General features: G+C 40.4%; 1 protein-coding gene across 27 annotated transcripts in view; it reads right to left on the reverse strand.

The window, feature by feature from the left end:
• BAZ2B (bromodomain adjacent to zinc finger domain 2B) overlaps window positions 1–15,363 on the reverse strand; it is a 353,401-nt gene that overhangs the window by 126,127 nt on the left and 211,911 nt on the right. The window contains exon 2 of one of the 27 annotated variants that reach the window (XM_073305565.1): window positions 2,719–2,870. The exons of the other annotated variants lie outside the window; for them this stretch is intronic. Coding sequence (XP_073161666.1) covers window positions 2,719–2,870 — 152 coding nt within the window. The remainder of the gene's footprint in view (window positions 1–2,718; window positions 2,871–15,363) is intronic. 27 annotated transcript variants of the gene reach the window in all.

Consider the following 15,363-nt stretch of genomic DNA (forward strand, 5'->3'; position numbering starts at 1 on the left):
TAGCTAGCCTCCATGCTGAGTAAAGATTTTAATCTTTTTATTGGCTTCATTTTAAAAACAAAATACCGCTTTCTAAAATGTAAGCACTAATTGTTGGTATGACCCTTCCCATGTGGTGGTTGAACTTAATTATACTGTGGTCCCACTTAGTGGTCCAACTGCAGTTACCTTTTGAAACAAATCATGTCCACCTCTTCCGTTGTGGACTCCGGAACCACCTCGTCCAAGAAGATCAGATAAACGTATTGATTAATTGCTTTTCTAAATACTGTTCTGTTTTGAAACACGAGCAGTTTATATGGAAGGTAGGTCACTCATTATTAGTGCTTTATTAGATTTAATTGCCTCCCGCCTCCCTCACATTAAATACTCAATACCTCTAGTCTCCACATTAAGTACTCAATATCATTTGCCCTAATCTAGAGACTGGTAATAAACCTACTAGCATATTTGTATTCTTATGATTTGGGTTCTGTATCTATACAGATTGTACTGTGCTTTCTTCCACTAAGAAACTCTCAGATTCTATTGACTCTTCTAATGACAGTACTGCCCTGCCACTTCTACAATCTAATTTATCATTTTTGCATAGGTTATAGCTGGCAATTCTAGTATTTCAATTTTTTCGTAATTCTACCATATTTAAGAAATGTGTCTTAGTCTAGAACCAATATTATGTCATTATTTCCTTACACTCCCCGGACTGTGTGCATCCATCTCTTATCGTTTATTACTTAGATTATAAACTCTTTGGTGCAGGGACCTTCTCTGTTTGTACAGCACCTAGCACAATGGTCCAGGTCCTTGACTAGGGCTCCTAGGCATTATGGTAATATAAATAATCACAATCACCACAGTCCTATTCCATTACCAGGTCTTCTAGTTCATCTACTTCAAAGTTTTTGCTGTTAAAACACTCATTCTTGCACAATTTCATCTCTTTCTTTCATTGGTTTTATCTTGTCATAATTCTAGATTATGAGCTCTCTGGAGCAGGGACTGTCTTTTTTTAATTGTTTATATAGCATCTAGCACAATGTGGCCCTGACTGGGTGATGTAGGTACCACTGCAACGCAAATGATATACATCACCACTTCCTTATTCACCTACACATGGGGTATACAGTTTTTCATTTTTGACCTTTGCCCATATTTATCTCCTTTATCTGACACCTTGTTATTTTTCAGGCATTTATGTCAGCCATTCAGAGATTCATTTGTTTTAATGAAATACCCAGCAGATACTGTTGTCTGACTTGAGTTTTTCCTTAGTGCCTGTTGATTTCCCCCTAGTGCCTAGTTTAAATAATTCTCACAAACCTTGTCACAGCTTTCTGTGACAGACGTCTGATTCCACTGCAATTAACATGGAGCCCACCCCTTCTGCCTAGGCTCTCCTTTCACCCACAGTGCTTAACAAATGTAATTAAATGCTTCTTCTTCACATGATGTTCTCATTCACACCTTGAGACCCTGAAGTTTCTATTGTCTAACTCAGTGGTCTCCAAAGTTTTTGGATCGCGCACCCACATGGTGCTGCTGAAGAAAGAAGACGGGAAGACCTGCTGCAGGTGCCGCTGAAGAAAGAAGACGGGAAGACCTGCCGCAGGTGTGCAGAGCTGCCGCTGGAGAAAAAAAAAGGTTGAGTGCCATCCGACGGCACTCCTCCTGCCACACCCCCCCTGGGATCCTCTGGGGCACCCCATGGGGTGCGCACACCCCACTTTGGAGATCACTGGTCTAACGGACACTGCAAGTGCACCTGGAAACATTTCAGAAAAACGACCAGAGATGCTTAAGACTCTTCTTCATAATTTAAATTTAGCTTCCAGAACCGCTTTCTGACACCACTACAGCACTGGTACCAATATACAGCATAATCACAGGCTCAGCACTCACTAGAATTTTATCTGGATATGTCATGAGATCCTGCACCTTTGCATCCTGAAGACATGTTGCAAAACCGTTCAAATGACCATTTCATATTTAGCTATTTCTAATGATCAAGTCCCCCATCACCACAGCCTAGCTGTGTATCAGAATGGTAATTGCATCCCCTTGATGGACCTCTTTGGTGCATGAAGAACTTTCAGTCTCCTCTTTATCTATTACAAAGAGTGTTCCAACTAAGACAGTTTGTTCTTTTGTCCCTACATGAAAATTGTACCAATAAAATTTTTAATAAATTCAAACATTTATTCTGATGCCCCACAGTACAGGTGCAGTTTGGGTCTGAGCGGAGAGCAGCAACAAGTCTTAACACCTTTCAGCCACTAATGTTTCATTTTCCTGCTGTATAATAGGAGGCTTCAGAGAAGTGATCACAGAGAATGAAGGGTGTCTGTAGTCACCTTTGCCTTCTGCAGAACCACTTACAACTGGCTGTTCAACACGTTACTGCTGAATGTCCCATACCATTTTCCAGGCCTCCAAAGGGAAGGTCTATTTCTGAAACCTGTACCTTCAGGGATTTATTCATCAGCCAGCAGCTCCACCCACTATACCTACTTAATTAAATGGTCCCCAGATCTGACACTCAAAAAAAGTCACCACACTCTTGGGCAACATATTCTTTCTCATGGGTCTGCTCTCAAGAAATAAACTCTGCCAACGTATGAGGCTTCTTCCACCTTTCAAACCTGATCTTTAGCCATGCAGTTTCAGTACATCTGCATTTCTCAGACAACAGAAAGAGACATCACACACAAAAAACAGTACCAACAGCTGTGATCCAGGGCACAATGCTGAGAATTTTGCTGATCCTTCTGCTGACCACAAGCACCTGAACAACCAGTCTTTCACATTGGAGTGCACTGGTGGAAGACATCACTGGCACGGTCTTTGGATAAGACGTACTTTTTCTCCATCTACTGCAGCAAAGGGAAAATGAGAGGTGTGGTGTCCTCCATGCCTTTTCCATCAGCTCATCAACAATAGGAAGCATGGCATGGCATGGCAATTCTATTTGTAAGGGGAGCCTGATACACGTATCTTATCAATCTTGGCTCCTTAGGATTCCTGAAAGTAATTTAGTTCTAATCAGCTACTGAAACCAGCGGGGATATCAGTTCCTGCAGGGCACAGTCACTGTATTATTCTCCCCTCTGTGGATATATATTTAGCACCTCACTAATCTGCTAAAATCCAAACAGCACTCATCTCTAGGCCCATCCCACAATCGTAGCACAAGAAGAGCTAGAAGAGTCAATGGGTATAAACACTGGCTGTGCCAAGAGCTTCAGTGCAGGTAAGCATAACCAAGAAAATGCCAGTGACAGTATATCCAAGCTCCAGAGCACAAACATCTACCTCAGTGCAGAAAGGGCTTCCCCAGCACCTCTTCCAGATTTACTGTTTGATGCAAAGATTAGTGGTACTGTCATTCACATATGTGATGGTGTTATCCATGTGATAAATTGCAAAGCCAGGTTATCATGAATGTTCTTCACACAAAAGAGTGGAAGGATCAGGAATAGTGTGGCAAAAAACCCGTTTCCTCTATCTTTTTCAATACTCGATTATATATTTTAAAATACAACAGAAAACAAGCGCCCATATGAATTAATTTTTTTAAACAAAAAAAGGTTGCATGGTGACTTCTTACTAGAAAAGAAGTATACATGAAATATGTTTTACATAAAAATTCAGTAGGGCATAACCCTGTAAAAATACCACATGAAATCAGAATGACACTGTGCAACAGGGTAAAGCAATCACAATCTTTTAAGGTTACTGAATTGGAAAAGATTAAGAACACAATGCAAATAAGACTTCTGACATAATTAAACCTGTATCCACAATACTTACTCCTGTGAATAATTCCATTTATTTCAATGGAACTATACCATTCTAGTGAATAAGTTATGTAGGATGAAACTTATTTTTTAAAAACCTTTTGAATATGATAGATTTCATCCTATAAGCAAAATACAAGTTACCAATATTAACTAAACTTCACTACCTTGTGAGTTTACTTTACCAATGGTTAAAGAGAACTAACTGTTCAGAAAGGTTAAGTGATTTACCCACAGTCACACACACAGAGTCAGTGACAGAGTCCGGCATAAAACAGAGTCCCAACTTCCAGTTCCCTACCCTATCCATTAGACAGCATTCCAATCCAATTAAACATTAATCAGAAACAAAAGTATGTGTTGAGATGCACGAAGACTATGAAATTCTGAACAACACAGAACGCTGGATGTCAAACTACTTGAAAGGTAAGAAATTGACCAAAAGAAGGATGCAGACTTAATTAAGATGAGTGTGCATTCTGGAGAAATTTCTTCACATGGGGAGAATTAATCCATTGAATAGTATACCAATGGAAGTAATAGGAGCTGATGCCTTACTTATCAATGTATGTGTGTTTTTTATTTCTTCATTTTTAAAGAAAGCAAGACAAGCAGTGAAGGAATGGAGGAAAGCCTCAAGTAGGGAGGCAGGCTGATGTAAAACAGAAGCATAGTATTTTTCCTAGTCAGAAAGTTCCTGTGCAAACTTTGACTAAACCATGCTTAGTTTTTACAGTGCTACAGTTGCAACTGGTACATGCTTTTTCTGAATATGACGGGGGGAGCAATAGGGGTCATCAGTTTACCTGAGTTTTAAAAACACTGCTGAAGATCATGAGCTCAGCAGGTAAAATTAAACAGTTTATGAGGGTCATAGAAACTACTAGCAATTGAATAAATTATGAATAAAAAGAAAACTAATTGCAATATATCTACATGCACAAACATATTCACATTAAACTCCTTGTACGTCTTGTCAGCACTAAACACTGTGCCAGGAAAATCCATCTCTAAGCATTAGAAAGTTTACAGATAGTATCTGTTGTGCCTTCTGGCTCCACCATAGCAGGCTCCTATTCTTGCTAGAGGGGCCTCCTCCTTCTACTGTTCCAGAAGAATTTTCATTAATGCAACTTCACCTGACACCCTAGGAGAATCTGACTGAATACTATTTTTTCTTATCTGTCATTTTCCTTCAAGCCTTTTTCTTCTTTTCTGATTTCTTCAGTTTTCCCACAATCCTCTCTCTCCCTTTCTTTATAATAATTAATAGTTATATAGTAACAAATTTGCATGGGGCTTTTCCAAAAAAGAGAGAATCCCTGCCATTAAAAGATTGCAGTCTAGAAATTAGATACTGCCATTCTTTCTCATGTTGCACAGTTCCTTACTCTGCAAAGAGACCTACTTAGGTACAGACCTCAGCAAAGTGAGAGTAGAGTAGCAGTATCTGGCCCTATATCAGAAAAGTAAAGGAAATGGAGACAAAATAAGAGGAGGAAGGGAAGGGAGAGATGAGAGTTAAAACAACGTTAATGTGAACTGTAATCTATTCATAGATTCTAAGGCCAGAAGAGATCATTGGGATCATCTAGGCTCACTTCTGCATAACACAGACCCTAAAACTTCCCCCAAAGAATTACCAGAGTTTATCTTTTAGAAAAATCATCCAATCTAGATTTAAAAATTAGCAGTGATGGAGAATCCACCAAGAATTTTGGTAATTGTTCCAATGGTTAATTACTTTAACTATTAAACATTTACGCCTTATTTCCAGTCTGAATTTGTCTAAATTCAACTTACAGCTACTGGCAGAGCCGGCTCCAGGCACCAGCTTTCCAAGCAGATGCTTGGGGTGACAGTCCATGTCCCGCAGTGACAATTCGGCGGCAGCTCCACTGCTCTTCCCACTGCGGCGGTTTTTGGGCAGGAGCTCCGCCGCTCTTCCAGGCGCAGTGGCAATTCGGCAGCAGCTCCGCTGCTGTTGCAGCAGCAGCAATTTGGCAGCAACTGCTTGGGGTGGCAAAATTGATAGAGCAGCCCCTGGCCACTGGATCATGTTACACCTTTCTCTGCTAGATTGAAGAGCCTATTATTAAGTATTTGTTCCCCATGTAGATACTTATAGACTAACCAAGTCACTCCTCAAGCTCTTCTTTGTTAAAATAAATAGATTGAGATTGAGGATGAACCTGGTAAATCCATTTATTTATTTTAAATTGTGAATAAGGTGGGGAAAGAGGGAAGGAGCAGATAGAGCAGGAGCAGAGATCAGCAGTGGAAGACAAAGTTGAAGTGTTTTGTAAGCAAGACTTCAAAGATCAACAAAGAGATGACTGGAACACTGGAAGTGGGCCAAGGGGCAAGTGCAGCTGCCAGCCCTGAATGCCCTTTTGTCTACTCCCACATATGTATTTGAGCTTTCTTACAGCTGCCTATTATATCTGGAACTTCCTTCCTGAATTTATCCATAAAGCAGCTACCCTCTCCTCCTTCATGACCCACTTCTGCTGTGATGCATACAAGAATTCTGTCATGGTGAGATTAGGCAGTAGCCAGGCTGGCTGGATTTCTCCCTCTCAAAACTTTTCAAATGATTTAGAATCTCAACTTGTACAACAGTCAACCTCCATACCCATGTGATCTTACCTTTTCCCTCCCACCTTTCCCTCCTATTGTCTGTCACACTCACTTGCTGTATCTCACTTCAAATCAGACTCTAAGCTCTCCAGAGCAGACACTGTGCCTTACCTATTTATACAAAGCCTGGCACGAGGTCCCACGAGGATTGGGGCCTTTGGGTGGTACCTCAATATAAATAATATTAGCACTCACAAGCAGGTGGAAAGACATGAAGATGAAAGATGGAAAGTAGAGAAGAGGAACAACAAAGACAAATGTAGTTGGCAGAGCAGAGGATGTGATATGGGGAGCAGAAATAAGTGCTGACATGCAGGCAGAGGCAAAGAGTTGTACAAGGCTTAATACCAAGGAGTTTAAATTTGGAAAATGGCATAGAGCTAAAGAAGAAGTCTGAGGAGGGGAATGAGTGACATGCTTAAAGTGGGCGGTCTGTGCTGGTGGCCTATGATCTGTGGAGCAGGACGGGGAAGAATCTGTTCCTTGCCCAGATATGCATGAGATCTCACCATACTTCTGCTGTTTTGCACACAAGTCCAGTATTGGCTCTTACTGAACTCTCTCTCTTGGCTAATTTTACTCCTTCCTCTGTTTTTCCCCCCCAATGCAATACTGTACCAATGCATGTAAAGGATAACTAAGAATAATGCTTTTGATCATCACATCTTATGACATCACATGCTCTGTACTCAGACATTTGTCTGTACTCGGAATTTTTAAGTTTTGTTTTATTAGCACGACCAAGTGACAAGTGAAACATTATGCCCAATACTGAAAACATTATGTGCACAGTAGTTTTAACAAAGGTGAAGTTAAAACCTTGACAGTGATCCCTTTAAACTGGTGAAAATTGTATTTCCTGGTCACCCATTGAAAAAATGGTTACTTACCTTTCGTAACTGTTGTTCTTTGAGATGTGTTGCTCATGTCCATTCCATGTTAGGTGTGCATGTGCCATGTGCATGGCTAACAGAGATTTTTTCCTTAATGATATCCATAGGGCTGGCTCTGGTGCCCCCTGGAGCCCTGCACTCATATGAGGCACCACCGGCCCAGTGCCCTCTCAGTTCCTTCTTGCCATTGACTCCGACAGTGAGGAAGGAGGACGAGTCATGGAATGCATGTGAGCAACACATCTTGAACAACAGTTACAAAAGGTAGGTAACCGTTTTTAACTCTTCGAGTGCTTGCTCAGGTCAATTCCATGTTAGGTGACTCACAAGCAGTATCCCTGGAGATGGACTCAGAATTCATGGTTGTGCTGCTTGCAACACTGCTCTGATGAAGTTGGCATTGTCCTGGGCCTGCTGGATGATGGTGTAGTGGGATGCAAAGGTCTGAGCCGAAGACAAGGTGGCGGCTCTACAGATATCCTGGATCGGTACCTGCGTAAGTAAGGCCGCTGATGAAGCTTGCGCTCTAGTGGAAAGGGCCATCACCATGGCCAGAGGTGATACCCCTGCTTGTTCACAGCAGGCAGTTATCCACAAGGAGATTCTCTGAGCGGACACAGGCAGACCTTTCATCCCGCCACCACCGCGATGAAGAGCTGCGTTGACTTATGGAAGAGTCTGGTCCTCTCGATGTAGAAGACTAAGGCCAATCTAACATACAAAGAGTGTAACCGACTGGTCCTCGTTCAGCTTGTGAGGCTTCAGAAAGAAAAGCGGTAGGAAGATGTCCTGATTATTGCGGAACTGTGACACCACCTTAGGTCAGAAGGCTGGGTGGGGCACAGCTGGACCATATACGGGAGTTCAGACATCAACGCTCTAATCTCTGAGACCCTGCGGGCCAAAGTTATATCCACCAGGAAGGAGACCTTCCACGAGCGGAGCATCAGAGAACACGAACCCAGCAGCTCGAAAGGAGGACCAGTGAGCCTTGATAGGACCAGCTTTGGTGCTTGCGATGGAGCAGGTAGTCCACAATGGATCGTAGAGAGAGATTGGCCAAGTAAGTTGCTCTCATGGAAGGCTTCCTGCTACCCAACAGGATGTGTTGGACTTACTCCGCGCAGGCCTGTTCCTCCGCGCAGCCATGCTATGAGATACAGTGACATTAGGTTCAGGTGGAGCAGACAGCCTTGACTATGTGAGAGTAAGTATGATCACAGTGGGAGCTCTGGCATGGTTACCACCGAGAGGTCAAAAAGCGTGCCGAACCAGTGCTGGCATGGCCACAGCAGAGCTACCAGGATGAACTTCGCTTTGTCCACCTTGACCTTCAGTAGGATCTTGTGAACCAGAGGTATCGGCAGGAAGGCATACAGCAGTGTTTCCGTCCATGGGAGCAGGAAAGTGGCAGACAGGGAAACTCTGGCTAGTCCATGAAACGAGCAAAACTACTGACATTTCCTGTTCTGTCTGGACATAAATAGATCCACCTGGGGAGTCCCTCACTTTCGGAAGATCACGTTGATTAACTCCAGGTGGAGTGACCACTCGTGGCGAGAAGAGAAGGACCTGATGAGGCAGTCTGCCAGTGCATTTCGGGTGTCGGGAAGTCGAAGCCTCAAGATGAATGGCATGCTGTACACAGAAGTCCCACAGTCAAAGAGCCTCTTGACACAGGGCAGAAGAGCGAGCTCCACCTTGCTTGTCAATGTAAAACATTACAGCTGTATAGTCCATCAAAACGTGTACCATTCTGCCCCTTAGATGGGGAAGAATGCCTGGCAAGCCAGGGTATCATCCTGAGCTCCCTGACATTTATATGGAGGGAACGATCCTCCTGAGATCAGAGATCCTGAGTACTCCGGTTGCCAAGGTAGGCTCCCCATCCCCCAATCCGATGCGTCACAGACCAATGTTACCCTTTCAAAACAGCTCATGGTTCTGTCTACCAAGTCAGAAATGACAGGACGTTCGATGGAACTGTGACCACTAAGTCTAAATCATCTCCGCTGGGAGAGAAGACCTATGCCAGTCATGTCTGTAGAAGTCTGAGCCGTAGCCATGCACGTTGAACCACGTAGGTACACAATGCCATGTGACCCAATAACTTGAGGCATAACCAGGCAGTCATGAGTGGGTGAGCTCTGACATGTGCAATGAGATTCAACGTAGCTTGGAATTGGGACTCTGGCACAGGTAGAGTTGAATACTGCTCCTATAAACTCTATTCTGTGAACGGGGGTCAGAATCGTTTTGTTCATTGATAAGCAGGCCTAGTTCCTGACAGGTGACTTGCACCAAAGAAAGGCTGGGCTGCACTTAGGCCTGTGACCTTCCTCTGACAAGCCAGTCGTCAAGATATGGATAGATCTGAACGAGTGCCTCAAGTAAGCAGCCACCACCGCGCCATGCACTTTGTGAAGACCCTCAAAGCAGAAAATAAGCCGAAGGGCAGTGCCATGAATTGATAGTGGCGCTGCCCACCACAAAAATGGAGGACTCTCCTGTGGCCATGGAAGATAGAAATATGGAAGTAGGCATCCTTTAAGTTGAGGGTGGCATACGAGTCTCTTTGATCCAGAGGGGATGATGGAGGCCAGGGAGACCATGCAGAACTTCAACTTCTTGAGATATCTGTTGAAGTGACACAGGTCTAGGATGGGTCTGAGGCCCCCTTTGGCCTTCGGGATTAGGAAGTACCAGGAGTAAGACCCTTTCCCCCTCATATCTTGAGGAACCTCCTCCATGGCCCCCAGACATAGGAGGGATTCCACCTCCTGGATGAGAAGATGCTCGTTAGAAGGGTCCCTGAAGAGGCACAGGGAAGGAGGGAGGAACGCAGGATGAAGACTTCAGGGTGTAGAGCACGCTGTTGGTCCAAGGTGACCCTGGCCCATTCAGGAAGGAAGGGAGAGAGACGGTCCAGAAAGTGTCTCTGTCTTTCTGAGTGCGTACCATAAAGCCCTTACAAATTTTGCACTTCTCTTTAATGTGCGATTCCCCCAGACATTTCAGACAGCTTGTGTGAGGTTCACTGACCAGCATGAGTTTGTGACAAACAGCACACAGTTTGAATCCTGGGGACGAGGGAAAGGCACCGTCCCAGGGACAAAATCCCTGAGGGGACCACTGACTATTCTAACCTGACTACTTACCTAGCTCACTCTACTTAAGGTAACTATATACAACTATATGCAAAAGCTATGAAAGGGAAACCACTAAGAGAACTTTGCAAATTACAAAGAGAGAAGGATATTCCTGCAACCGTTACAGGCAGTAAGAAGGAACTGAGAGGGTACAGGGCCGTTGGCGCCTCATATACCGGAGTATGAGCACAGGACTCCAGATACCACTTAAGAGAAAAATCCCTGGCAGCTGTGCACGTGGGCATGCACACACCTAACATAGTACTTGAAGAAGAATGTTTTTATAATATAATGCACTTAACATAAACAAAGGCATAACATGGGAGAGTTTCAAACAGGCCTTTTGAAAAAACATTACTATGTGGTAACTGAGCCACTCTTTAATGTGCCTAAAAAACAGAAGCTATCAATTTTTAAACATGTATTTTAAAAAATATTTTCAAATTGGAACTGTCCTTCCATTTGTCCTCAAAACAAAGTCCTTTTACAACAAACTGGATTATAATGACATTTTCCTTCCAAAATAATCATTATCTTTCTTTTCTAAGATACATTAATATTCTGATTGTAGATTAATACTTTTTTTTTCCGTCTCTATTTAAGTTGCTGGCTTACTGTGTGCATGTTTTGCATAATGAAATTTAATACAAAACTGCATTGCCTAAGACTCTTGACTTACATTTTAATAGGCAGAATATATTTGAGCAGAGCTTTTGAAATTCTACTAGCCAGTACACAGATAAATGATTGAAAGCATTGCCCCAAAGGCCAGCATCCATTTCTACAACTCTGGTGTCTTAGTAACAAGGAATGATAACTGCAAATGCCTTTATTAATATTAATGAACTTCATGCTGAAATAGAACAATGCTGTTCAAAAGAATTAAAAAGGGATAAATACTTAACTAATGCCTTAAATATAAAACAACAGTGAACAAAATCCTTCATCTATCAGTCGAAGTACAAAAATGATTAGCTAGACATTTTTGGAAACAAAATTTAAAATACTAGTGATGCCAAGACATTCTATCTTATAGAGAATCCAGGAGACCACTTACTGTGACAGAAGTGCATGTATGTTATTTTCTCTGTTTTTCAAAGTTCTTTAATCTTTACAATGCTATAAAAGCTTGTTGCAACATGTCTTCCAACATTATGGTCTAGCTCTTTCAAATTGTATGCATAATTTCACAGCATTGGTGATTGTGCCTGCAGTGTAACAAGCTGAAAACTGTGGCTAATCAACAGAAAAGGTTGTATTCCCAAGTAAAGGTCACATACTTTAATTAACATTTGTAAAAAACTGAGTGAAACAAACAAGTGAACTGCATCTAAAATGTTTGTAAATTAAACTGAGCCTCAAAGTGCAGCCCAAAAAACTGGCTAAAGTATTAAAATATTTACACACAAAATATTTACATACAAAAACTTGCATATTATTATAATTAAGAATCAAAATTTACACACACTCTCATTATGGAATCACAGAAACAAGACCATGATTAAATTACAAAGATAAATGCCATTTCTAAATCTCCATTTTTAACTCCCTCTTATAATGCAGGGCCGGGGGTATGTGTGTTCTTTTTAGGCTTAAATTCTCAGACAAGATTTTCAAAATTCAGTGCCTAAAGTTAAGCTCCTAAAACCAGATCCTATGCCCAGTGAAGTCAGTGGAAAGACTATCATGTTTCAGCAGATAATTAAGGCCCAAATCCTTATGCATATGCTTAACTTCAAGAGCAATGGGTAGCCAATGGAACTCCTCGTGAATAAAGTTAAGCACATCCATACGCATACATAGCACTGTAGCCTAAGTGGCCAGATTTGTAAGAGTGCTGAGTATACAGCCATTCCCAATGAGATCTATGGGAACTGCTGAGAGCTCAACACTTATAAAAAAAAAATTGACTCATTATTTAAAAATCTGAATATGAATTTAGGAACCTACCTATTGGGTCCTGAAAATCCTGGTGTTTATTTTCTTTAAATGTAGATTTTATTGAAGACATATCTATATATATATCAGACTAAAATTACACATTTCCAAAATACACTCAAACCCATGCAGTCATTTTTATATTTTGCATGTTTAATCTTAGCCTAGAGACTTTTTTTTAAAAGTCTGAAGAATGTGAGTCAAATATTTTTAAGTTATATGGCTCTCAGATTTTTTGTTATGTTTGCTTTCATGTTACTCAAAAATGACCTTTAAAAGCTAGAACTTGTCATGGACATGGTATATGTTTATTATGATTACTAAATATGTATATTCCTGTAGCACGCTCTACTGGCACTGTAGGCACATAGATTTGAAGACAGTCCCTGTTCCAAAAAATGTACACTTTAAAAGACAAGATTGAAGCCTGAATGAGGTAGGGGCCCCGTGGGGGAAAGAAACAGTATGTGATCATGTAACTGAAGACTATCATACAGCATATGCACAAACAGGCCAAATTAAGATTGCACAAGCAACCTTAATTCTGGCATTTCCTAACTTCTGCACACCTAACTTTTTAATGCATTTTTTTGGATGTACTATATTAAATATTTTGCATAATGCTACAGGAGAGTGAAGTATGAAGTCTTGTTAGTATCACAGGTGGGAGAAACATTCAGGGCCCCTAACTCACAGCTGTGCTATTATGGGATTACTACCACACACCCACAAACTCCACCTATCTTTATCAAAATTCACTTTTATTGGGAAAAAAGCGTTTTCTATGTTTTTAAAACACCTAAATAGTGTCACACAAAATGAAGATCCTGTAGCCACTCAGCATATAGAACTATTAATAAATTCATGGGAGTCTGTGAAAGGACCGCAGACTGAGGCCCAAATGTTTGGCAAAAGTGAGTTTGACAAAAGCACTGAAGTCAAAGGCAATGGAGTTATACAGTTTACATTTTATTTACTAAATCTGCTATTACTCAACAGTCACTGAAGCTGCTAAAGGATAATTTGGGATTGAGATGGAAGGACATGAAAATAGTTGGTACTTAACTTTACAAATTCTTCATTGCTATAATTTTAGCTATGTAAATTGGAAATCATCTAACTCTTCAATTAAAGCTATCCACTTAGTTTGGGAATCTATGTTCACAATGCTACAGGGCTCACTTTCCCATGATTCAATTTGGGAGAAATCCTGAACTCCAAAAAGATTAATGAATCTGACTTTGGCAGAAGCTCTTGGTTTAAGAAAGAATTATTTACATTGACGTTTTATAAAAAATTAATGAACTTCCTTTATTTAACTCCTCAAAGAGGTCAGACTATTTAACCAGAATTTTTCTGAAGTTTCTTCATTACCGATATCACCAAAATAGTAAGGGAATTGCTCGTCTTTCATTAGCTTTGCTTTGGGCCCAGTCCTGCAACATTTGCAAAAGTATAACCATTGAATTACAGAAAGGTTTATTCATGTGAGTAAGCACTTGCAAAAGTGCTGACATCTCATCAGGGTGCAAAAATTTATTTTCCTTTACAATGTTCTTTATTATTTTTCACCAATGGACGACTAGATAAAAAGGCATCCAACGATCTACTCAGTTGCTTGTTTAGATATTTGTTCAGTGATTAAAAACATAGTAGCAAATAAAACAAACACCATAAATTTTTGCATCACTATTATTTTACTCCCCCTAAATTGCATACATAGGACTGTTGTATTTTTCTCTGTATTTTCTCATGCATGCTTTTTCCATTTGAACTGGGAGAACCCGAAAATAACTTATTTGTAATATAATCTTTTTAGTACTGCATATAGAATTCCCTATGTATTTTAGGGATTTGTATGATACCTGTACTGAAGTTTATATCACAGACTACTTACAAGACTATTGACTACTGAAAAGGAAATAATTACACCGAACTGGAGGAAATGTGAATCTCTCTAATTGTGCCTCTCTAATTATATGCACAGATTAAAGTGTTTTTGACTTCATGCCCTTAAAAACAATAATTGCTTATGCTAAAGAAACCTGAGCAATTTTATTAGACCTGGAAGAACTATATTGGTAAAAGATGTAATATTATAATTAACACAATGGAACTGATGAACCCACAATCATTGGTGCTTTTTTTTTTTTTTCAAAAGAAGTTATGTGTATGAATGAGATCTGAGGTTGGAAACTGAAACAAAGGTGACTATTTTATTCCATCTTGTCCACTTAGAATATCTTGCAAATTTAATGTAGGAGTGATTTAATGAAACCATGATACCAACTGTATGTGTATTGTGGCAAAAAATAAAATAATGAATAAAATAAACACAAGCTTTGTTACTTTGGCTCCAGTTTAGAGACAGAGCTAAATATTTTTGGGGAAATTTCTCTAGGACACGGCAACTCTCAAGTAAAAACTTGAGGTGCCCTTCCAAATGTAAACTGTAATATGTTATGCCAATTAGACTAAAGGAAGAATCACCTATAAAGTTTATGGAGGAGAAGAAGGTTACAGCAAATCAAATTCCAGCCTGTTCGGAAGACAACAACATGCCTGTAGGAAAAAATACACCTTTATGAATAGGGGGTAAACAAAAAGTCTGTCCTCAAACCAAACAGAATGAACTATTCATGGTATACTGGAGTTTCTGACACTGTCCACTACCACTATCTGTGAGACAGGAGGATAAAAACTCATGATTAAAAAAAAAAAAAAAAAAAATTTTTTTTAAATTTAAATCAGATTTTTATTTAAAACCAAACAAGTTTATAAACCCATTTGAAATTGACAACCTATGTTAAGGCCAAAGCTTCTTATAATCTATTAATATCATTTAAATTATATATAAAAAATATTATTAAGCAGTACATGTTTGCTGCCAGGTTTTAATGGAAGTCAAACCACTGAACTGGTGAAAGTTAAAGCCAAAGCACCTTGAAC

The sequence above is a fragment of the Lepidochelys kempii genome, chromosome 11 (assembly GCF_965140265.1).
Source record: "Lepidochelys kempii isolate rLepKem1 chromosome 11, rLepKem1.hap2, whole genome shotgun sequence".
NCBI classification, from domain to species: Eukaryota; Metazoa; Chordata; order Testudines; family Cheloniidae; genus Lepidochelys; species Lepidochelys kempii.